Source organism: Sphaeramia orbicularis, chromosome 5 (genome assembly GCF_902148855.1).
Source record: "Sphaeramia orbicularis chromosome 5, fSphaOr1.1, whole genome shotgun sequence".
NCBI lineage: Eukaryota > Metazoa > Chordata > Actinopteri > Kurtiformes > Apogonidae > Sphaeramia > Sphaeramia orbicularis.
The window spans coordinates 7,786,524-7,810,885 of record NC_043961.1 but is presented as its reverse complement, the minus strand read 5'-3'; the positions used below and the strand labels follow the sequence as shown (position 1 = coordinate 7,810,885).

At 34.9% G+C, this 24,362-nt stretch overlaps 1 protein-coding gene across 1 annotated transcript in view; it reads left to right on the top strand.

Moving 5' to 3' along the window:
• LOC115419144 (Krueppel-like factor 15) overlaps positions 1 to 22,022 on the top strand; it is a 30,576-nt gene extending 8,554 nt beyond the window's left edge. The window contains exon 3 of the mRNA XM_030133781.1: positions 21,058 to 22,022. Coding sequence (XP_029989641.1) covers positions 21,058 to 21,226 — 169 coding nt within the window. The 3' untranslated portion in view covers positions 21,227 to 22,022. The remainder of the gene's footprint in view (positions 1 to 21,057) is intronic.
• Positions 22,023 to 24,362: the final 2,340 nt, after the last annotated feature.

The window sequence follows — 24,362 nt, the reverse complement described above, 5'->3', positions numbered from 1 at the left end:
GAGGTTTTAGCGGTGTTTTAGGGAGGTTTTAGCGGTGTTTTAGGGAGGTTTTAACTGTGTTTTAGGGAGGTTTTAGCTGTGTTTTAGGGAGGTTTTAGCTGTGTTTTAGGGAGGTTTTAATGGTGTTTTAGGGAGGTTTTAGCTGTGTTTTAGGGAGGTTTTAGCTGTGTTTTAGGGAGGTTTTAATGGTGTTTTAGGGAGGTTTTAACGGTTTTAGCAGTGTTTTAGGGAGGTTTTAATGGTGTTTTAGGGAGGTTTTAACGGTGTTTTAGGGAGGTTTTAGCTGTGTTTTAGGGAGGTTTTAGCTGTGTTTTAGGGAGGTTTTAGCTGTGTTTTAGGGAGGTTTTAGCGGTGTTTTAGGGAGGTTTTAGCTGTGTTTTAGGGAGGTTTTAGCGGTGTTTTAGGGAGGTTTTAACGGTGTTTTAGGGAGGTTTTAGCTGTGTTTTAGGGAGGTTTTAGCGGTGTTTTAGGGAGGTTTTAGCTGTGTTTTAGGGAGGTTTTAGCTGTGTTTTAGGGAGGTTTTAACGGTGTTTTAGGGAGGTTTTAGCTGTTTTAGGGAGGTTTTAGCTGTGTTTTAGGGAGGTTTTAGCTGTGTTTTAGGGAGGATTTAGCTGTTTTAGGGAGGTTTTAGCTGTGTTTTAGGGAGATTTAACGGTGTTTTAGGGAGGTTTTAACGGTGTTTTAGGGAGGTTTTAGCTGTGTTTTAGGGAGGTTTTAGCTGTGTTTTAGGGAGGTTTTAGCTGTTTTAGGGAGGTTTTAGCTGTGTTTTAGGGAGGTTTTAGCTGTGTTTTAGGGAGGTTTTAGCTGTGTTTTAGGGAGGTTTTAGCGGTGTTTTCGAGAGGTTTAAGCAGTGTTGTAGGGAGGTTTTAGCTGTGTTTTCGGGAGGTTTTAATGGTGTTTGAGGGAGGTTTTAATGGTGTTTTAGGGAGGTTTTAGCTGTGTTTTAGGGAGGTTTTAGCGGTGTTTTAGGGAGGTTTTAGCGGTGTTTTAGGGAGGTTTTAATGGTGTTTTAGGGAGGTTTTAATGGTGTTTGAGGGAGGTTTTAACGGTGTTTTAGGGAGGTTTTAGCGGTGTTTTAGGGAGGTTTTAGCTGTGTTTTAGGGAGGTTTTAATGGTGTTTTAGGGAGGTTTTAACGGTGTTTTAGGGAGGTTTTAGCTGTGTTTTAGGAAGGTTTTAACGGTGTTTTAGGAAGGTTTTAGCGTTTTTTTTTAGCGGTGTTTTTAGCGGTATTTTTAGCGGTGTTGGAGCTGCATTTTAGGGAGGTTTTAATGGTGTTTTAAGGAGGTTTTAACTGCCTTGGTGGAGGTCTGTGCTCTCCGAGTGCTTTTCTAATTTTTTCACTTTTTTATCTGTATTTTTCCAGAGAATGACTAGAAATAAGTAAAAATAAGAAGCTGGAACATGGACACAGAATAATCTAGACAAACAAAAATGTTTGAGCAGATGTAAAATACTTGAAAGTCTATTTCTATAATCTGATAAAATTTCATTATCCACATTTACAGTTGTTTTTCATAGTAAATATGCTAAAAATTAAAGTCTGTTTTTTTTGTTGTTGCTAAAACGCAGTGCTTTAAATATTTATTACATACAATAATCATAATTAATAGACAGATGTTGAAAGTTAAGTTCTTCCTGAAAAAAGATGCAAAAGAATTGACAAAAAAGACAGTTTCTGATACTTTTATAGCAAAAACGCCTTAAAGAAATCTAGGCGGCCTGTCATAATGGTAGTCATTAAAGGGTTAACTGGTCCGAAATACCAAACCATTGATGGAACATTGTCTGCTAATACTAAGTTTCCATAATCAACCTACAGCTTTGTAATGCTTTTTTTTTTTTGTTTGTTTTGTAATTATCTTTTTATTACTGTTTTCAGGCAGTCTTATCCTATCAGCATTTTACATCATGTTTGTAACTTCTACATATGTCAAGAAAAACATACTCATACAGGGGGGCATTGACAGAAATAGTAAAGAATATACATAGTAACCTAAAATAAAGTCAATGGGAAATACCAAGTATATTTCCCATTTCATTCTTTCCTTCCATAAACCCTTTTTCTTTGTATAAGATTAACACCGAACATTTAAAGTGCGTAGCATAAACTTAAGGTTTCCATGGGTCTATATGCACGATACTCATCTTATTAAGTAAAATCTGCTCTTAATAGTTTTACAAAATCATCCCAGTTTTTCCAATAACTGGTGAATTTGTCTGAATCAAATCTGACAGAGAACGTCAACTTCTCCATCCTATCCCTCTGAGACCCAGGAAAGTGCAAGTTTTGCCTCTTTTTTTATATATATATTTTAAATAGTTGCCTTTATTGAAGACACCACAATGCAACCATTTTTTTCTGATGCATTTTTTAAATTTTCATGGAATGTCCTTTACAGTGGACAGCGCTTTTTGTTTTGTTTTGGGGTTTTTTTCCCCAATAAAGTTATGAAAGTCTTGTCCTCTACAGATGACAAAAAAAGCATTGCTGGGTCTCAGGAGACTACAGATGTCATCTATAACCTCTACTCAGTCCTCCATTTTGGTGCATCCTTTTTTAGCCACTTCCGAGTGATGGCTTTTTTACCTGCCAACGACAATATTCTTAAAATATACCTCTGAATTTGAACTTAAACTTACTTGTGAATTTGTTTTCCTCTGGTTCTCTTTTCCCAAGTTTATGAATGGATATTGGACTTTGAACATTTCCTCCATGCTTTTCTTTAAAGCCTGCCAATACGGTACAATATAAAGGCAATCCCAAAATATATGAAAATGATTGGCTTTATTTTCACCACACAGTCTCCAGCATTTTGTATCAGGAGATTTCTGCGCTGGTGGAACTAAATATCTTACATTGTCTTTGTAATGCTTCAGTGCAGGGGTCTCAAACTCATTTTCTTTCAGGGGCCACCCTCAGCCTGATTTCATCTCCAGTGGGCTGGACCAGTAAAATAATAACATAATAACCAATAAATAATGACAACTCCAAATTTTTGTCTTTATTTTAGTGTAACACCCCCCCCCCCCCCCCGATTAAATTATGAAAATACTTCCTTTTATAACAAAAAAGATGTGAATAACCTGAAAAAAAAATGAAATTTCTTAAGAAAAATAAATGCAATTTCAACAATATTCTACCTTAACTTATCATTTCTACATATGCATTATGGATCAGATCTACAAAGACACTAAACACTGAGTAACAGGCAGAAAATAGTTAAAATTGTGCTGAATTTTATTTACATATTTCAGGTTGTTCATATTTGTTCAGGTTATTCACATTTTATTGTTACAGGATAGTTTGTAAATGTAAATATTTTCATAATTTAATGTTATTTTTTGCACTAAAACAAAGACAAATATTTGAAGCTGTCATTATTTGTAGGCACAGTGTAATATGAGTTTTTTCCACATCAAGAAGAAAATCTGGAGTCATTATTTTTTGTCGGTTATTCTGCTGTTATTTGACTGTAGATCATATTGGTCTGCGTGTGGAACCTGAACTAAAATGAGTCCCACTGCCTTGACTGTGGAATTTTTGCACTTTGTAAATTCATCCCATGGGCCGGATTGGAACCTTTGGTGGGCTGCATTTGGCCCCCGGGCCGCATGTTTGACACCCCTGCTTTAATGTGTTATCATACCAGATAAGTAGGGCCGGGTAAAAAAAATCAATTTGATGGATTTTGGATCAATTTCATTTTGTGTAATCGATTAATAGTGGATGAGATCAATTTTTCAGAGCGGAGGTGCAGCCGGCTCTGTCTCGTGACCCCCTCGGAGAGGCGGGGTCGTTCTAGAAATATTAACTTCTATCACCTGTGGCTGAGTGCGGAGTTAGAGGAATAGAAAAGTGCCAATCATGAAGCTCCGCCCACTCCCCCTCCAGTGAGTTTGTTGTACCAAGGGCCCAACATGATTCTGTGTCGGGGGGGCCAACGTTGGTAGTGGTGCCCCAGGGTGATAGGAATGTAAAGCTGTATAGCAGCAGGTATAAAACAGAATAAAGAAGACAAAGAAGTCTGTTCTGTAGAAACACCGTACTGTTTGTGTCCTGTTCATTATTTCAGAGCAGATTCATCTGTTTACTGCTGAAATGTCAGATTTATTTCCTTTCTATTGTCAGTATTGATTAGGGCTGCAGCTATCGAATATTTTAGTATTCGAGTATTCTACTGAAAATTCCTTCAATTAATCGAGTAATTGGAGAAAACTTATTTTTGCTTGGTTAAAGAGCAATTATAAATACGCAAGAGGAAATAAGGTATTTCACTTAATAATGAAGGGCCAATTGGTTTCCTTTTTTTTTTTGATAATTACCATTTTATTTGTTACATTCATATTGTGCATACGCAACAAAATGTATTTTCTTGACTAGAAACATTTTCAGAGGCAATTGCAAACAAATAAAAATAAATAAAATTTAATCACTTAACTTAGTATTTCTTGTAAGTATCAAAAATATAACACATTAATAACTTTAAAAAAAAAAGCATAAACATTGCCTTTTTGATGTGCAACTGAACTGTGGCAGCTGTAAGTTTCAGAATTTACAGTTTAGACAAAACAGGAATGTGTTGTGGCATAAAAGAGGCAAGAACATTTGAACAGGAACTGTGAACGAGTCCGTGCATGAACAGTTTGACACATTTCTGCGAAATTCAGGAGAATCAAGGCAATGGCCCCCCCACCTTATCTGTCTGTCTCATAACCTATAACCCCCCCCGACACACACACACACACATCCAGTTAATTGATGATTCACTTTATTTTAGCAAAAAGTAGTTTGGCTGTGACAAGGTAAGACACGCCTTTCACTGAGCCGTGCACCATTTTGGCTTTTGGAAAATGAACCGTGCAAATCATGGGTGCACTGCCTCAATCTGTGCTTGTCACAATCATTAGCCAATAATTAGCCAATCGTAGCCATAATAAACACAAACCAAGCCCTCAACAGGACAAACGCTATGTTAGTAAAGTACATTAGCGTTAATCTCACTGATTTGCCCTATGTTTATTTTATTTTCTCTGGGGTCGTCCGCTCCATTCTGAGTGTCTTATGAGAAGATGCTCCATCACAGATGTGCTGCTGTTTTATGGAAGGGCCGTGTTACAACAGATACATGTCACCGCGTTCACCTTGCTGTTCAGTCTGAAATGCTTTCACACTTTTGACATTTTCTGTCTTTTTTATTGTTTTTTTTGTCTTTCGTCATCATTATTGTATTCACTCGCCTCTTCCCTCTTCCTGCGGCTTCATTCGAACACTTCTGCGTCCTCTGTCATCTTCCTTTGTTGTGCCACATAAAGTAGTCCGTGCTTTGAGCTTTACAATTAAATAAGCAATTCCTCATTTTTTGTAATCGAGGTACTCAAATTACTCGAGGAATCGTTTCACCCCTATTATTGATTCTGTGTTGCATGGCTGCGGTAGTCAAATAATCAGGTTACAGCTCAAAATTGTACTTTGGTATTACTAAATTAATTTAAATTAATTAATTAATACTGAATCGAATTGATATCAAATCGTGATTAATCGATTTAGAACCTTATGAATTGAAATTTAATCAATTAAGGAAATTGGCCATGATACCCAGCCCTACAGACAAGACTTCACATTCATGACTGTTGCATAAAAACTGTTGAAAGGTTTATTTTCAGGACCGAACAATCACGGCAGAATACATCTTGCATGATTTCAGAGGTTGTAACCCTCATTTGTTGGCGTGGCCTATTTAGAAACAGCTTTAATTATATGTCAGTAGGACACGTCATGTTCCTGGGAGTTGGTTTGGGTTCATCTGTTTTTTTAGTGGACACACCCCTTTGCAAAGCTTAAAACAACAAAAAATAGAGTGATAAAACCGTGTTCTGCAACATGAATGCGATTCTTCCTAATGGAGGTGATTATTGCAGAAGCGTAGCCTTGACAGTGACTGACTGTGGAATGCCAACAGAGCGTCAGGAAGCTCTGAGTTATTTAAGGATCTGTAATAGAGAAGTCAAACAAAAGCAATCATTGTGTTTTCTGTTCACTAAGCCCCGGAGCTGAAGAGCTTTTAATGGCTGCCATGCTGCTTCCCCGGCGTTAATTGGAATGATGTGAGGTGGCGTTATATAAACAGGCTGTCTCGCACACATGTCGACAGCCAGTGCGATATCTAGGATGTGCAAGAATAGCTGGGGTGGGTTTTTTTTGTGGATGTAAACTAAATCTGGGACGGAGTCACATGGGCACTACATGGGCACCTCCTGTTGGGACTGGGTCGCTGGGCAGTTGCCGGGGCAGTGGGGGTGTATTTGTGTTTTGCTGAGTGTAAAAAAAACAGCGAGATCTAATTTGGAACCTGCTGTGTGCAATAGTGAACGGCAGAGAAAAAACCTGGATGGTTTCATCAGAGGCAATTTGTGCGCTCATTAAAGTCCAGCGTCTCTGCATTCGTCAGCGTGTGATGAGTTTGTGTAACTTCAGTAAAGTTGAGCTGCTTCTTCAAACTGGACAAAGAACTCTGTTCTATAGAAACACCGTGCTGTTTGTGTCCTGTTCATTATTTCAGAGCAGATTCATCTATTTACAGCTGAAATGTCAGATTTATTTCCTTTCTAATGTCAGTAGTGATTCTGTGTTGCATGGCTGCAGTAGTCAAATAATCAGGTTACAGCTCAAAATTGTACTTTGGTATCACTAAATGAATCTGAATCAATTAATTAATACTGAATCAAATTGATATCGAACTGTGATTAACCCTCCGGTATCCCGGTGCACCTTTTAGGCACACTTTGCACTTCATTTTAAAAAAACTTCATATTATTTTTCCTAATTTAAATAAGGTTAGAATTCAAAAGTTGTTCATTTTTGCGTGATCTTTAAAATTCTGTCCACCAACTAAAATGTGCACATTGTAAACAAAAGAAAATTACAAGACTAGCGTCTGTCTGCCAAGTGTGCCTAAAACGCACTATTTCTTCCATTTGATCTGTATGATTAGGGCTGACCTTGATTTACAAAAATAAAATCAAATTAGAGCAGAAAAATAAATCAATATATAATATTTAATAGTTAGATTTATAGGTGTGCATTTTACGCACACTTGGTGACAGATGCTAGTATTTTTGAACATTTGACCTAGCGCCAAAAAATAATAATGAAAATTAACCAATGTTGGAGTTAATCATTGACATATGCCAGGATGAAAAAAATCAAATAATATGTGATCCACTTTTTATGTAGTATATTGAAAAAATTTTTTTTGTGTGTTTTGTTTTTTGCATCCAAAAAAATGGTTTGTTTACGTTACAAACACGGCATTTAAAGGCTTAAAAAATGTGACAATTATTGAGTATTTGGTGTTTTTATTTATGGCTCAAGTTGATGAAATAGAAAAAAAAGTGTAAAAGAATTAAAAACAAACTGTATGAAATTTTTTTGACATTATGCCACAAGTGTGTGAAAAAGGCACACTTGGTGCTTAGTAAGGGCCTTGCTGGATGGGATACCAGAGGGTTAATCGATTCAGAACCTTATGAATCCAAATTGAACAAGAACAGCATTCAGAGAGCGCAGAACTCTGCCAAGGCAGATCAGTGGGCCCCCGTGCCCCCCCTCCCCCTGATCACCACCAAAATTTAATCATTTCTTCCTTGTGCCAGTATCAACATTTCCTGAAAATTTCATGAGAATCCATCCATAACTTTTTTTGAGTTATCTTGCTAAGAAAAACAAACAAACACGCACGCAAACACACAAAGCAAAGTGATCACAACACCTCCTGGCGGACGTAATCAATTAAGGAAATTGGCAATGGTACCCAGCCCTACAGATAAGACTTGGATATTCACATTTATGACTGTTATATAAAAACTGTCTAAAGCAGAGGTCTCAAACATGCGGCCCAGGGGCCAAATAAAAGGTTCCAGTCTGGCCCCTGGGATGTTTTTGCCAAGTGCAAAAATTCCACAGTCTTGAATTGAATTAAGCAAAAAAAAAAAAAAAAAAAAAAAAGCTTGAATTAAGGAAAAACTGTTGAATTAAGCAAAAAATCTTCCATTAAGTAAAAAAAAAAAAAAAAAAATCTTGAATTAAGCCAAAAAAATCTTAAATTTAGCAAAAAATCTTGAATTAAGCAAAAAATCTTGAATTAACAACTTCAGATTTTTTTCTTTCTTTTAGCACAAAAAATAACATTAAATTCTGAAATTATTTACATTTACAAGCTATCCTGTAACAATAAAACATGAATAACCTGAACAAATATGAACAACCTGAAATGTCTAAAGAAAATTAAGCACAATTTTAACAACTTCAGTGAAGTTGAGCTGCTCCTTCAAACTGTCAGAAACCATTTTCTTTTCCAGAAACCCCTGAATACATTGTGCACTTCTAAGATAAATGTGTCATAATTATTCTGTTATATTGAACGTAGTGAGTCACATTTAATAGCACTATTTAACATCCTTTTCGAATGTTGGACTTCCTTTTATATAATGCTTTTTTTGTTTGGTTTTAATGCTAATTTGAAATAAATAAACTATTTATTTTACATTAAAAGATAAAAATATCCTTAAATGGGCTGAGATCACCGGTTTAACTGACGTTCCAGTGCATTTTTACTGGTAGAAGGTTGGAAAAACACGAGTTACGGGTTGACTGGAACACAACATAAGTAAATGGGAAGATTTTTTAGAAATGATAAAAAAAATTGAACTTTGACATACCTTTCCCAAAATGTTCTATTCTGGGTCCCTGGCAATCTATAAAAATAATTTGGTATGAATTCAACCAATAGTTTTGCTGCTAAAGTGTTAACAAACAAACAAATAAACAATCTGAACCAAAAACAAAACCCCTTGCCTCCTTTTCGAGGTAATAAAAAAAATCTGATAATTAGTTCAGCTAATTTAGTTTACAAGGCTGGATTTTCTAGAGAAGAATAAACTTTTAGCCACTGAGTAATTGGAGTAAAAATAGCACAAACATGTGACTAAGGCATGTTTATTAGAAGCAGTGAAACCAACAGATCAGACTAACATTAGATCCAGAATGTACTTCCTCTTCTGTGGTTTGACTCAGACTGTTGTTTTAACTCATGACCGGTTAAATAGTGTTTGGTGGTAACTGGAGTCACTTATTAAGACAAACGTACACATATGAAAAACAGAATTATGGCCCTTTTTACATCAATGTCTATTTATTTATTTATTTATTTATTTATTTATTTATAACATGCAAAGAAACAAAATAAAACAAAACGAAGCAAATTAAGACAAAAACAAAATAACATTTAAATGAACAGAATCTATCTTCAAGCACGTACAGGTCTGAATTTTGCATGGTCGAAAAGGAGTAGGAAGAAGTATAAACTAATTTAATCCAACCCCTCTGTGCTTTTACACCTTTATTACTAACTTAATACAAGAATCAAACAATACAATTTTTCCTAATTTTAGCATTAAACCAAAACAAATACATAATACAGTAACTGAATTATACACAACAATATGTTCATGGCAGTACAGTCATACAAACAGACTCAACAATTCAACAATTAACTGCAATAATTACACCATATTTATCAATACAACATTATCCATAAACAAACAGGCTTCATTGTCATTATTAAATACTGGACCTCACAAGAATCAATTCTTTATATCTTTTTTTAAACTGAATTCTGTTTGATATTTGTTTTATCTCCACATACAGTTTTACTCCACAGATACAGAAACTTTTTAACCTAGTGCGTATTTTATGAATCTGTAAATTAAATTTTCCCCGTAAATCATAACCTCCCTCTCTTTCACAAAACATTTCTTGAATATTGCCCGGCAGTAAGTTATTCTTTGCTTTATACATTATTTAAATAGTTTTGAACTCCACAAGGTCAATGAGTTTTAAAGTTTTAGATTGTAAAAATAGTGGATTCGTGTGTTCACAAAAACCAACATTGATTTATTTGTAACATGAATGAATACATGAATGCGCACATGCAAGGCACAGTAAGAACAGACCATGTGTTTTAACTAAGAAAAATGAATGAACAGTTGACTTTTTACTGCTTAATCTCCTCCTTTCCCTTTGTGCTCAGTGATTGAATGTTTCAGCAAAAAGAGAAAAATGGCAAAATTAATGACATTCTTGCGGTTCAAACATGTTCTATACATGAAATCGCCTGGTATTACAAAAAAAGTCACCACTAAAATTAAGTTACAATTAAATTGACACTGGCAATATTTCCTTTTCTATCCTATATGTTGTATCTACTGCTGTAGACACTGTTGGATGTTGAAGTACAGTCGTGGAAAAAATTATTAGAGTATCCAAAATCATCAAAAACAATGGTTATGCAATCCAGTCCTAACTCCTGTGAGTGTCATGTGACTAAAACAAACAGAAAAGAAAAACATGAAAAGCACGTTTTTTGTCAGTACAATGCCATAGATATTGATGAAAGAACTGAAGTGAGTTTGGTTATTATCAAGAAAACATGTTAAATGTTTAGATATCAGCTGTGAAATTAAACTACTATGAGCTATGTTTGTTGGTATCATTATATTTGTCCAAACAAATGGACCTTTAGTTGGACTAGGCATTAAAATGAACAAGAAACTGAAGAAAATAATATTTTTTTCCGCGACTGTAGTTGTCATTTATAATCTGGCTTTACATTTTGCTGCTTTTTAGTCCTAATTTTATCATTTTTCTCTTGTTGTTCAAATATTCACTCACTGAGCACGAAGCGAAAGGAGGAGACTAAGCGCTAAAAAGTCAACTGTTCATTCATTTTCCTCAGTTAAAGCATGTGCTCTGTTCTTAATGTACCTTGCATGTGTGCATTCATGTATGCCATCTACGAACTGAGCATCTGTTACACATGTACGCACATGCACACCAAGCAGTTATGCAATTTCTTTTTTTTTTTTTTTTGGCCACAGCTGGTAAAGGTCAGGCTCGGAGACGTCTGTGCTCTTAAACATTTAATCATTTATGAAACTTTTTTTTTTTTTTTTTTTTTGCATGCAGGTACTGTGTTATTAATATTGTCTGAAAGCTTTGTGTTGGTGTATTTGACTTCAGTACCAACCTGGCAACCCGCCACCACTCATGTACTGTATTTGTAACACTGCACAAGTGTGTTCCAGTACATGAGGGGGTGTGGGGGGTGTCTGGGGGAGGGGGAGGGGGGGGGGGGTGCAGAAAACTGTGCAGTAGTAATCCAGGCTATGTTGAAGCTAACAAAGGGCTCTTGTCTGTACACAAAAGGCAGGATCCAGGCATCCAGTCTGGATGGAAGTTGTGTGTCTGTGTGAGATAGAACCTGTGTGTGTGTGTGTGTGTGTGTGTGTGTGTGTGTGTGTGTGTGTGTGTGTGTGTGTGTGTGTGTGTGTGTGTGTGTGTGTAACTGTATGTGATGGGGTAAATGAAGGGGCCGACAAAAGGAGGAAAAAAGTTGGGGGAAAGTGTGAGAGAAGCAGCCGAATGAAGTGAGAAGTAGTGAGGTTTTCAAAGTGAACAGAGAATGAAAAGTGGCGCTGATGGGACAGGAGGGTCCGGAGAGGCCGACGGAGTGGGAGAAAATGGCCTGTTTCAGTTTGCACACAATTACTTGAAGGGAGCAGCAGTAAGGAAGTGGAGCGAACAAAGCCAAAGTGTTGAATAGTTACCATGACTGTAGGCTAGGAACGTCCAGGCTGCCACGCTGCATGAAAGGGAGGAGAGGGATCCGTCAAAGCTCCTCACATGGAGCAGGAGGAACAGGAAGGGAACATGGACCACAGTCATTTTAGTCACTAACACAGAAGGGTCCGAATCTGGGATGGTAGTTCTGTAATCCCCGTCCTATTTGTGCATGTTTCTGTAGGAGTTTAGTTGCTGTGATGTGGAAGCTGGTCATGTGTAGGGCTGTGTATCGGCAAGAATCTGGTGATAGGATACAAGTCACAATACTAGAATCATGATACGATATATCACGATATATCATGATACTGTTAAAAAGGACATTTTTTGTTTGTTTCTTTTTTTAAAATGATTATTTCCTTGAAAAATTGAATTACGCCAGAAATATGCACAAATACGAAACACATTTGTATTTGATCACAACAGGATCTAATGCTGTATCACAGAATGCTCCTGTGTTCTAGGGATGTAACGATTACCGGTATAACGATAAACCGCAGTAAAATTGCAGTAATTGCAGTATTACTGTTTAAATTCTAATTATCATGATAACTGTGTTTGATTACCGCACATGTAGGGAAAAAAACCCTATGTAAAGATCTGCTTTTATGTCAAATATTTGAGTATAGTTTTAATTTATTACAATTTTGATTTTATATAGCTAATATTTGGAACCAATGTTCACTTTTAAAGTCTTTGAAAAGGTTAGTTTAGCATCTTTGTGTTATTTATGCAATAAAGTATATACATTTTTCAAATTGAATTTTATATATTTTTTTGTGTTTTCTGTCCTTTTATGTTTTCAAGTAGGTTAAAGTGAAAAAATAATAGACAGATGAGGTAGATGAAGTTGTGCTGAAAAAAAAGATACCAAACATGAGGTATAGTAAACATTTGTTTATATCGTATATAAAGGCAAAATCAGAAATACTGAAAAATGGAAAAAATAGGCTCAGACCACTAAGGGTTAATATTTGAATGTTTCTGCAACAGAAAGTACATTGTTCCTATTATTTTATTTTTTATTTTTTATTTTTTTTTTTGTGCAATCCCAAAAAAGGAACTAACATTATTTAATAAAAGATTGTTAAAATAATAATAAATAAAATATAAACAAAAAAAGCCAAACAAAAAAACAAAAATGAACCTCTACAATATCTGCATTTGAATAAATACCTAAAGACATCGATACAGTACTTTTTAATATCAATAAAGTATTGTGAAATGAAATATCATGATATATTGCAGAACCGATATTTTCTTACATCCCTATAAGGGATTACCCAAAACAAGGACCTACTTTATATTGAAATAAATGTTGGAATGGCAATCAATTCATGGGACATTACTGTGTTTTGACCCTACTGTTTCATCCATTTTAGAGGTACCTGACCTTAAACATAATAGTAACACAGATTAGGTTAAACATGTTTACTTCTACAAACTGACAGCAGTGATTCATGACAAATTTACACGACAACATGAGAATTAAATCAAAGTTTCTATCAGTTTTCCAAATTGCGTAACATTAGAGTAACAGTAGGCTGTTTGTTTTATTGGCATAAATAGTCCTTATCGATAGATCTGCACTTGTAATGATGTAACATGGATGTTTGTGTTGGATCTGAGGGATAACGACCTTTTCCTCCCCCTCAGTTGATATCACGAGCTCGAAGCGTTCTTGATATTAACAGGTATTTATTGCATGTGTCTTTAAGATGCCATGCCCTGAGAACTAGATAAACTAAAAAAAACAAAGGTAACACTTTATAATAAGTACACACTATGAAGCATTAGTTAAGCATTAACAAATACTGAATTCATCATTTATAAAGCATATTTCTGACATGAATACTCATTAATATATGGTTTATAAGCACAATTATAAATGTTTTACTCATCATTCATAAGCTCATCTACAGTATGCTTAATGATTGTATTTTCATACTTTATAAATTATGGATTCAGCATTTAAACATTTAGTATTCAGACATGTACTAATGGTAAGTGAATATGTCAGTGTGTATTTTACACTAACTCACACATTTATTTTCCAATAGATGTCCTATAAACAGTTATTAACCCTTTAATGCACGAATTATGAGAACCTTAATGAAAATTTTTTCCTGAGTGTTTTTATTCCTCTTTAGGCATGGAAAAAAAAACCCAATGCGATTGGAAATTTTATTTTGAAAAATAAATAAAAAAATAAAATAAAATAAAAATAATAATTTAAAAAAAAAATACATTAAAAAAAATAATGAAAAAAAAAAAATCTTATGAACCTATTTTTCATGAAGTTGCAAAAATGTCCACTCAGCTGGACACCACACGTTTAATTTTTGACGCACAGAAACTTATTTATTTATTTACATCTTATTATTTATTTACTGATAAATTGTGTGAAAACTATGGGGAGGGCTTGTGATTCTGGGGGTTTATGCTCAGGAGAGATCTACATAATGTTACCAATTCATGTCAGAAAACATATGTAGTATCTTTAAACTTTAATAAAGATATGTGTAAAAAAAAAACAAAAAAAAAAAAAACAAATGAAAAGAACAACAAAATCCATGAATATACAAGAGAACAGCTGTAGAATAGCTGTCCACTGGAGTGACCAGTATGCATGAAAGGGTTAATACAGGAATCCATTATTTCAGGTAGTTATAAAGCACTTACTACTCATTAATTAAGCATATGGTGTGAGCTCATCTAAAGTGTGGACTGTATGCCATATAAAGCCTTTACAAATGAGATTTAAAGATTGGAAATGCCTAAAGCAGGGGTGTCAAACATGCGGCCCGGGGGCCAAAACCGGCCCGCCAAAGGTTCCAGTAAGTAAGGCCCGTGAGATAAATTTGCAAAGCGCAAAAATTACACTTAAGATATTCACAATCAAGGATGTCGAACTCGTTTTAGTTCAGGTTCCACATACAGAACAATGTGATCTCAACTAAAATAATAGCATAATAACCTATGAAGTTTAATGTGAAACATATAATATTACATTATACTTCTAAATAATGACAACTCCAAATTTTTCTCTTTTTTTGAGTAAAAAGTTACATTGAATTATGAAAATATAAATATTTACAAACTATCCTGAATGCGAAAAACCTGAAACCTGAAAAGTGAAATTTTAACATTATTTTTCCTGTTATTAAATATTTTGTGCCTTTTGTGGATCCCATCCGTAATATGCATGTATAAGTGGTAAGTTGAGGTGTAATAATGTTAAAATTGCACTTATTTTCTCAAGAAATTCTAGTTTTTTTCAGGTTATTCACATCATTTTTGTTTTGATAGTTTATAAATGTACATATTTTCATAATTTAATTTTGATTGCACTAAAACAAAGACAAAAATTTGGAGTCATCATTATTTACAGGTTATTGTATGCTATTGTTTTACTGGTCCGGCCCACTGGAGATCAATTTGGGCTTAATGTGGCCCCTGAACTAAAATGAATTTGACACCCCTGGCTTAAAAACTCACAAAAGTCTGAGTTATTCTAACAAAGGAAAGACACGGCACATGAGATTATCAAACAAACTGCATGACTGAATGATGAATGATTACAAATGATTAGTAAAACCATTATAACTGTGCTGATAAACCATATATTAACGTGTATTCATGTCAGAAACATGCTTTATAAATGATGAATTCAGTATTTGTTAATGCTTAACTAATGCTTCATAGTGTGTACTTATTATAAAGTGTTACTGAAACAAATCACATAAAATGATCATGAAGCTATACAAGCATTCTCATAGACAATAATAGATGAAACATATCAAATATCTAACAGAGCGAAGCTAACAGAGAAAACTGTCTTTGTATTTGAAGAAGAAAACTCGATGATGGTGTAACACAGATGTGGAAACAATAACCTCTGTAGTTTATTCAGTCATATATATTTATACACTCTGTGGACACACGTTGTCAGTTTATTGTTGGTTTTCGGAGGTGTGAGTGCATTCTGGAATATCATATCAACATATAATAACATCTGTAATGTATGAAATTCCATCCAGTCTCCACAGGACAGTGATGATACTCTGTGGCCCTTGTAATAAGATTTAAATCGATAGGATCTGAAACCGCTGCAGAATGTATTTACTTTCCCTGTTAGATATGAGACTTCTGCAGAAACAACTATTCCTCCTGGGGTTGACGCAACGACAAGCAAGACATTAAAATATTATCGACAACCAACCATAAATAAAAAACCTTAAGTGTGATATTTAGTTCATATATCACAAAAACAAACAAAACAACACGTTCAAAGAGTTCATTCTTGGTAATAATCAATTACACTGGGTTACAAAAAAATGTTTTTTGCAAGTTGTCTAGGTTTTTTCAACTGAATTAGGACCATTTTGCACCGCTAAATCCAAAAATGACATCTGTTTTTCTCAATCAGGTCAGGTTTTTTTGCTAATTTGATTTTGAAAAATTTGATGCATGACTTGTATACCATGTGTGGCGCCCAAACTTTATCTTGGTCACCAAGTTTAATACCAAAATAAGATTGGTAAACACACTTTATGAAACTTGTGACTTGATTCCTGTTAGGTACAATGGTGTATTCACCGCAGATGTAGCAGAATACGTCAGGCTTATTTTTGCAAGATCTTCTAGTTGAAGCCATTTCATTCACCTGTAATATTAAAAAGAAAAACATTAATCATAAATTGGCAAAAGTAAAATCTTCAGAACTCGTTTATTGCAAGAAATATGAAAGAATTTTGTATCGTATGATGTGAAAATGCCCATAAATGTAAGCAAAAATGTTAAAAAGCCAATATGTAGCATAGTTCAGAAAGTTGACTTAAATGAGCAAAATTAATGTGATTTTTGGATTCAGCACACCAAAATTATCCTAAATCAGCTCAAAAAACTTAAACAATAAATTTGTTTTTGACCAGTGTTAGAAATACACAAGAGTGCACTATCTAGTTGATTCACAATTTAGTATCACATTAAAACAGACCCTTCTATTCAACAGAGGAGGTTTAAAGGTAGAATGTTGAACATGTTTGCACTGAAATGTCTAATAACTAAACGTAAATGTGTACATCTTCTGGTTATGTTCTAAATTTGTATCATTTTGGGATAACCTATATTCAACAATTGTTCAGATATTGGGTTATGCAATCCCTAAAACATGTTTGGTTATGTATTTCAATTGTATTATTGGTAATAATGTAATTAAAAATGATAGATATTTGTTTAAAATACTATTAGCAGCCTGTAAAAATATTTACTGAGATTAAAAGAGAAACTATTTTTCAGATAAAACACATTTTTATATTATTTTAGATTGTATTTAATACAAAAATCCACATGGAACACGGTCAAAAGGGCACGAAAATTATGTGCTACTATTTTTTCAAATAATTTTTTTTTTTCTCTCACAGGTACAGTACATTTTGGGAATCGATCTACTTATTCAAGGCAGTGTTTCACAAAAATGACCGCTGTTGCAAAATCACTTGCGATTTATATGTGTTTAAATGTTCGGGTTCTGTATGTAACACCAGTGGACACGATGGGTTCCACAAAAAACCTGGAATGAGACTGAGACTGATGAAAAACCCACATGTGTGGATTAGAAAAACCACTAGGATCGACACATTTAACAGTGTCTCTATTTAGAGTCTATAGAAGACTATTTACACACATTTTCACATCTAATGCACTGACATCTAAGAAGATTTAATGTCCATATTTGGGTTCTATTTTTGGACCCAATATTTGATCAAAAATTCATTAATTATGGGATGGCTCAGAGCAAGAGTCTATTTTTTGTGCATTTATCTGAAGTCATCATTAGGTCCATCCTGGGAGGAAATATGACAACATTTACCTTTTATTATTGGGTCTAAAAAGCTGGAAAAGTGCCAAATAAGTACCAAAATAAACCCAGTTTCATGGAAAGACCCGTCAGTAAATGAAACATAGGCAAATACTTGATGTTCACTGAAAAAATGCAAAATACAGAGGATTATGTCATTATAAATTGTGATAAATCACTCAAGAAAAGTAAAACATAGAAAAAAAAACATTCTGGACCTGCCACAAAAGTAACTCTGGGTCTTTATGGGTTAAACTCGTTGTATCTACGTACAAACGATAGAGAAAATGATCCATTCCTGCTGCCCCTTAAGTGTTTCTGCTTAATTACAGGGTTCGATTGTATCGATTCATCATCTTGTCAGGTCAGTGGAGCAACATCTGGGAAGCAGAGCCTGGCTGGGGACACGTTTAGAGAGCCAGGCTGTTGGGAAGACGCCCTGGAGCTGTCATCCCACGGCCTCGGCCAAGCCTCGCATGTGAACCCAGCCCAGATGCTCTGCGTGTCCCAATGAATTACAGGCAAAATGAGTTGTAGCATCGAGATGTGAAGCATTTTTGCGTACGTCAGATAATTACACTGTAAAATCTGTTGGGCTCGGTGCTAAAACTCTGGCCTCTGCAACCTTTGTGTACATGTCAGAAAAAAACAGGGAGGCTGCCAAAACTGGAGAGTAAATAACAGTGTGAGGGCAGGGAAAGGATCAAGGTTTGCTTCTCGTATTGCATCATACTCTATCGACACTTATCAAGTTCAGCGCTTTGAATTATTACTGTTATGTATGGTACTGGGTCAAAACACGCTATTCGAAATCTCTCTGACGGGACATTTTAGAGACAATTTGACAGATTAGTGTTGCTAAATGACCCACGTTTTTACTTTTAAATTAATTTTTGCTTTAGTTGGACCATAAGGGATTATCCAAAACAAGGAGCTACTGTATACTGAAATAAATGTTGGAATGGCAAACAAGTAAAGTTCGCTCTGATGGGACATTACTGTGTTTTGACCCTACTGTTTCATTCATTTTACTCTGTACTCGACCTTAAACATAGCAGTAACTAGGGCTGTGTAGTGGCGATACGATACAAATCACAATACTAGGATCACGATACGATATATCACAATATATCACGATACTGTTAAAAAGGCCATTTTTTGTTTGTTTCTTTTTTTAAAATGATTATTTCTTTGAAGAATTGAATTACATCAAAAATATGCACAAATATTAAACACATTTTTATTTGATCACAACAGGATCTGATGTAATACTGCAAAATGTTCCTGTGTTCAAACTTAAATTATATTTTACAGACATTACAGTTTAAGATCCTGTTCAAATGTTCCTATTCTGTTAGTTCAGAACTAACATCAGAACATTATTTTTGTGCAATCCCAACAAAGGAACTCACATTATTTAATAAAAGAGTGTTAAATAATAATAAATAAATTCTAAACAAAAAAGAAAAACAAAAATAAAAAAATGAACCTCCACAATATCTGCATTTGAATAAATACCTAAAAATATTGATACAGTACTTTTGAATATTGATACAGTATTGTGAATTGAAATATTGCGATATATTGCACAACCGATATTTTCTAACACCCCTAATGGTAACACAGATTAAGTTAAATATGATTACTACTATAAACTGACAGCAGTGATTCATGGCGGATTTACACAACAATGTGAGAATTAAATCAGAGTTTCTATCAGTTTTCCAAATTGCATAACAGTAGAGTAACAGTAGGCTGTTTGTTTTATTGGCATAAATAGTCCTTATTTATAGATATGCACTTGTAATGATGTAACATGGATGTTTGTGTTGGATCTGAGGGATAACAACCACGGCTCGACATAGTGCCAGTATGGAAATACTGATTTACGAGGACTACTAAATCAGTATATTTTCCAGGGGTTGTTCTGGTTTCATGCTTTCTAAAAGAAGTGTTGTATAAAGTAGTGGAGAGTCATAGTTAGCGTACCAAAAAATGACTTTGGTAGAAGTTCAAGTCATCAACAGAAATGCTACTCAAGTGAAAGTCTTGAACCCTTTATAGTTCATTCATAGAAATACTCTGAAATTCCAAATTTCAACCATAGTGTTTTATTGGAGAACAGAACAAGACTTTATTACTTTTGTGAAAGTTTCCAAAATTCAAATATTGTATTATGTAGAAAATCAAGGTTAATCAAGTTATTATATTCATAACGCATTTAGACCCAAAGATAAACCATCCTCCTGACTTTGTTGCCGTCACTGGTAATCTCAGCGGTGAAAACACCAAATTACCTTTAATTTATTTTTTGTAAAGTGTTGGGATACTGTGCATTAAAAATGTGTCAAAGTACAAATATGCAACTGAGTAAGGAAATGTAGTGAAGTAAAAGTGATAGTAAACAGATCAAAAAATACTCAATAAAGTACAAATTCTCCCAAAACATACTTGAGTACAGTAGTGAAGTATTATTACTGTCGAGGAGTGTACTGGTGGTATTTCACTACTCTGTCAAAAAGATTTTAGGACAAATAGTCACATATGTCTGAAAAAACATCGCAGCATTCTGATAGACGACTGTCTACTGAGGCTTCACAGCTTCTGTTTATTGACTAAAATATATTTTATCTGCTGTTTCATGGAGTTTTCAGCAGATGTAAAGTAGCGCCGTCCCTCACACTTCCTTACTTCCACATTTTGGTCCAAATATGGTCACGTACAGCTCCAAAAGCAGAACGACAATTGCTAAAACGCAACATTAGGCTTCAAAATGATGGTGAAAAAAACAAAAAGTGACATCATGTTGGCTACGTCCACTTATTGTGGAGATCAATGGGATGTCTTTTTCATCGAAGAACCACAAAAATAGTCGCTTTTCCATTGGACATCTGCGCAAAACTTTACCGATATTTACTAAATGTCGAAAAAACAGAAGTGTGTAATGTCAGTTTTTCCATTAAATCACAAATGTGATGATTTTTTTTATTTATTATCACGAGATGACACAAGAAGTCATTCCATAAACATGACGACAAACGTAAATATGGTTTTGATTTACAGATATATTCATTATTATTATTATTATATACTACCCCTCTATCTCCTACTAAATTAAAAAATGATCAGGTTTCCTGGTGTGTCCACACATACTGCCACGTTTCTTCTTCTTCTTCGCTTGTTGTAACGCACGTCAACATCCAGTTTTTTAAATTCACCTGACTCTAGTTGCGATAAAAGGTCTTTCCTTTGCAGTTTTGTGTGCTATACCATTTGCACTACACCTGAAAAACTACCTCTTGCCAGTGCAAAAACTTTTAATCGAAAAATGAGACTTTTGGCGAAATTGTCATTTTTTTCGTTAGGTAAATTTTTATGCACAAGTTATATTTGCGCAATTTGAGGGTGAATGGAAAAGCGACTAATGTTCACTTTCCTTATGAACTGATGCATGTCTTTGGTTAACCTCTTCTCACCTTCATCTCACTTCTCCATTTATCTTGTTTTTTGTCGCAGGTTCTCCCGATCGGACGAGCTGTCGCGACACCGGCGGTCCCACTCAGGCGTCAAACCTTACCAGTGTCCGGTTTGTGAGAAGAAGTTCGCCCGCAGTGACCACCTGTCAAAACACATCAAAGTGCACCGATTTCCACGGAGCAGCCGGACAGTGCGTTCAGCAAACTGATCGGATCGCTGGGAACGCTGGGAAATACAGGCCTAGGCCACGTTAGCGAGGAGTGAGCGAAAAGGCGTGGGCGTGTGCAGAAACGCCTGTGCAAGTCGAGTCAAAAAGGAAGACGCAAGTGGAATTACTACCTTGCTTTTTGTTCCAGCAGTCTGTGATTGTTCTAATTTATTGTACAAAGACAAACCGACGCAGTCACCACATGTGCGATCAGCTAAAGGTTGTTGTTGCTGTCGGTGCTTCGGTATGTCGTACTCCTTATGTTTGTTCTGTTCTTATCTCGGAGCTCAGCGGAAGATAAGATAAGCTTTTATATTTTCATTCAGTCTGGATTATGTGATTGCTTTGGTAACAGGATTGAGCGTCCGTTCTACCTGGAAAAGAACAACAGCCTTGTATCTTCCTAAAAACTGCCCGTGTCTTTGAACATTCCGCATTTTATGCAATGTTTCGGAGGTCAGGCTGAATGGACTTGGACTCCCAGTAACTACACCTCAGTGGTACTTACCGTTCCTGGGGTCCACAGAGGTTTCTCCTGTGAGGTTTCTCTGATAGCTTTGTCCTAGTTTTTGCTGCCTTGAACCACAGTTCAGTAGCCTTGTTTTCCATCAATGTTTTCCATCGACGTATTTCACATTTTGAAGTTTCGTATTAGAAACAATCAACCCTCGTATTATCCTTGGGGTCAGTTTGACTCCACTCAATGTTTGTCCTTCAAAAATAATAGTTGACTTTTGCAGACAACTTTTTTTGCTTTTCCTAATTTGAAGGGGACAGCTAAGTATAAAATTATCATGATGCTATTTTTTCAATGTGCTGAATCCTTTTGAGTTGATCCATAACGGGGGGGGGGGGCAACAAACAACTATTCCTACCAGAACTTTGCTCCTTCTGGACTACTGAACTGGACTAGAGGTGTGTATTGGCAAGAATCAGGTGGCACAATACAAATCACAATACTAGGATCACGATATGATATATCACAATATATCATGATACTGTTAAAAAGGCAATTTTTTCTTTGTTTCTTTTTTTTTTAATGATTATTTCCTTGAAGAATTGAATTACACCAAAAATCTGCACAAATACTAAACACATTTTTATTTGATCACAACAGGATCTAATGCTATATCACAAAATGTTCCGGTGTTCAAACTGAAATTATATTTTACAGACATTACAGTTTAAGATCCTGCTCAAATCTTCATATTCTATTAGGTCATAATTAACATCATAATATTATTTTAGTTCAATCCCAACAAAGGAATTACCATTATTTAATAACACAGTGTTAAATAATAATAAATAAAATATAAAGAATAAAGAAAAACAAAAAACCATAAACGAACCTCCACAATATCTGCATTTGAATAAATACCTAAAAATATCAATACAGTACTTTTTAATATCGATACAGTATTGTGAAATGAAATATCGCGATATGTTGCAGAACTGATATTTTCTTACAGCTCTAAACTGGACTAGTGAATTCCTGCCAAAATGAGGAAGTTAATGTAGGTTTGGAGTTGATCACATCCAAGTCTGTCCAACTACACATGCCTCCCCTCGAAAATTATTATCTCAAGTACGATATTAACAATAATAATAATAAACAAACTTCCTGATACAAAAACTGGCTCAACAATTTTATGTAAATCCTTTTCTGGAGGCAAATACCCCTGAGGTCAGATTGACCCCATTCAATGTTTGTCATTCAGAAATAATAGTTGACTTTTGTTGACAACTTTTTTGCTTCATATTTCATGACTTTTCCTAATTTGATGGAGACAACTGATTAAGCGTAAAATGATCATGATGATATTTTTTCAACATGCTGAATCCTTTTGAGTTGATCCGTAACAGGGGGGTGGGGAAAACAACTATTCCCACCAGAACTGTGATACTTCTGCTGGTGTGGACATGTGGGAAACAACTGGACCATAGTGAACTCCTGCCAAAATGAAGAAGACAATGGAGGCTTGGAGTTGATCACATCCAAGTCTGTCCAACTGCACACACTTCCCCTTGAAAATTATTATCTCAAGTACAATATTAACAATAAGAATAAACAAAATACCTGACACAAAAACTTGGTCAACAATTTATGTAAATCATTTTCTGGAGGCAAATATCCCTGAAGTTGGACTGACCCAAAGGGTAAATGTGTTAGTAGTATTTGAGGAGAATAGGAGACTTAAGGGAAAATGCAAAATGTGAAAAAATGTATTTTTATTTTATCTTTATTTAACCAGGAAGTCCCATTGAGATTAGAAATCTTTTTTGCAAAGGAGACCTGGCCAAGGTATCAACCATACAAAGTCCAAACAACATAAAACACATACATGATACACAATGAACAATAAAACACAATAACAACTAGTCAACCGTAATGGCAACCAAAATGTGCAATTTCAAAAAGCTTCCACACTCACTTAAGGATTTTTTTCACTCACTTAAGGCAGTTTTCACTGGAGCATTTACTGGGATAATAATGTTGGACGTAGCAAACATTTAACAGAAATGAAGGATCAGCTGTTTTTTGCTCGTTGAAATAAGGAAGAAGAAAAGTGTCCGTCATCCTCTCATGTTTTTACACTTCCCATTAAAGTGTAAAAACATGACAAGTACAAGAGGACAGATGAGGAGAAAACAACATTCTTATTTTAGTACATTTTGTCTTCCAGAGACAAAAAGGGAAACTGGAAAAACTGAACACTGCTGGACAAAAAATAGCCCAACACATGATTTAGCTGAAAAAATAATGATTGGAATTATGCCATGTGTTTTCAGGAGGTTTATCACATAAGGGATGAAAAATGTCCTATAATGTATTTATCAGAGGGATAGAAAGAGGGAAGTTGGGGAGCGATTGCACTGGAAAAAATCCAAATCTTACCAAGTGTATTTTTCTCATTTTTAGTCAAAATATCCCATCACACTTAAAATCAGACAGAATCACCTAAAGAGGAACGTTTCAGTGAGATATAAGAACTAACTTATAGACAATAGATCTAGAAAATTGAAATTTTCACTTGTTTCACTTGGTTTTTTTGCTTGAATTAAGCAAAAAAAAAAAAATCCTGAATTAAGCAAAAAAAAAAAAAAATCTGGAATTAAGCAAAAAATCTGGAATTAA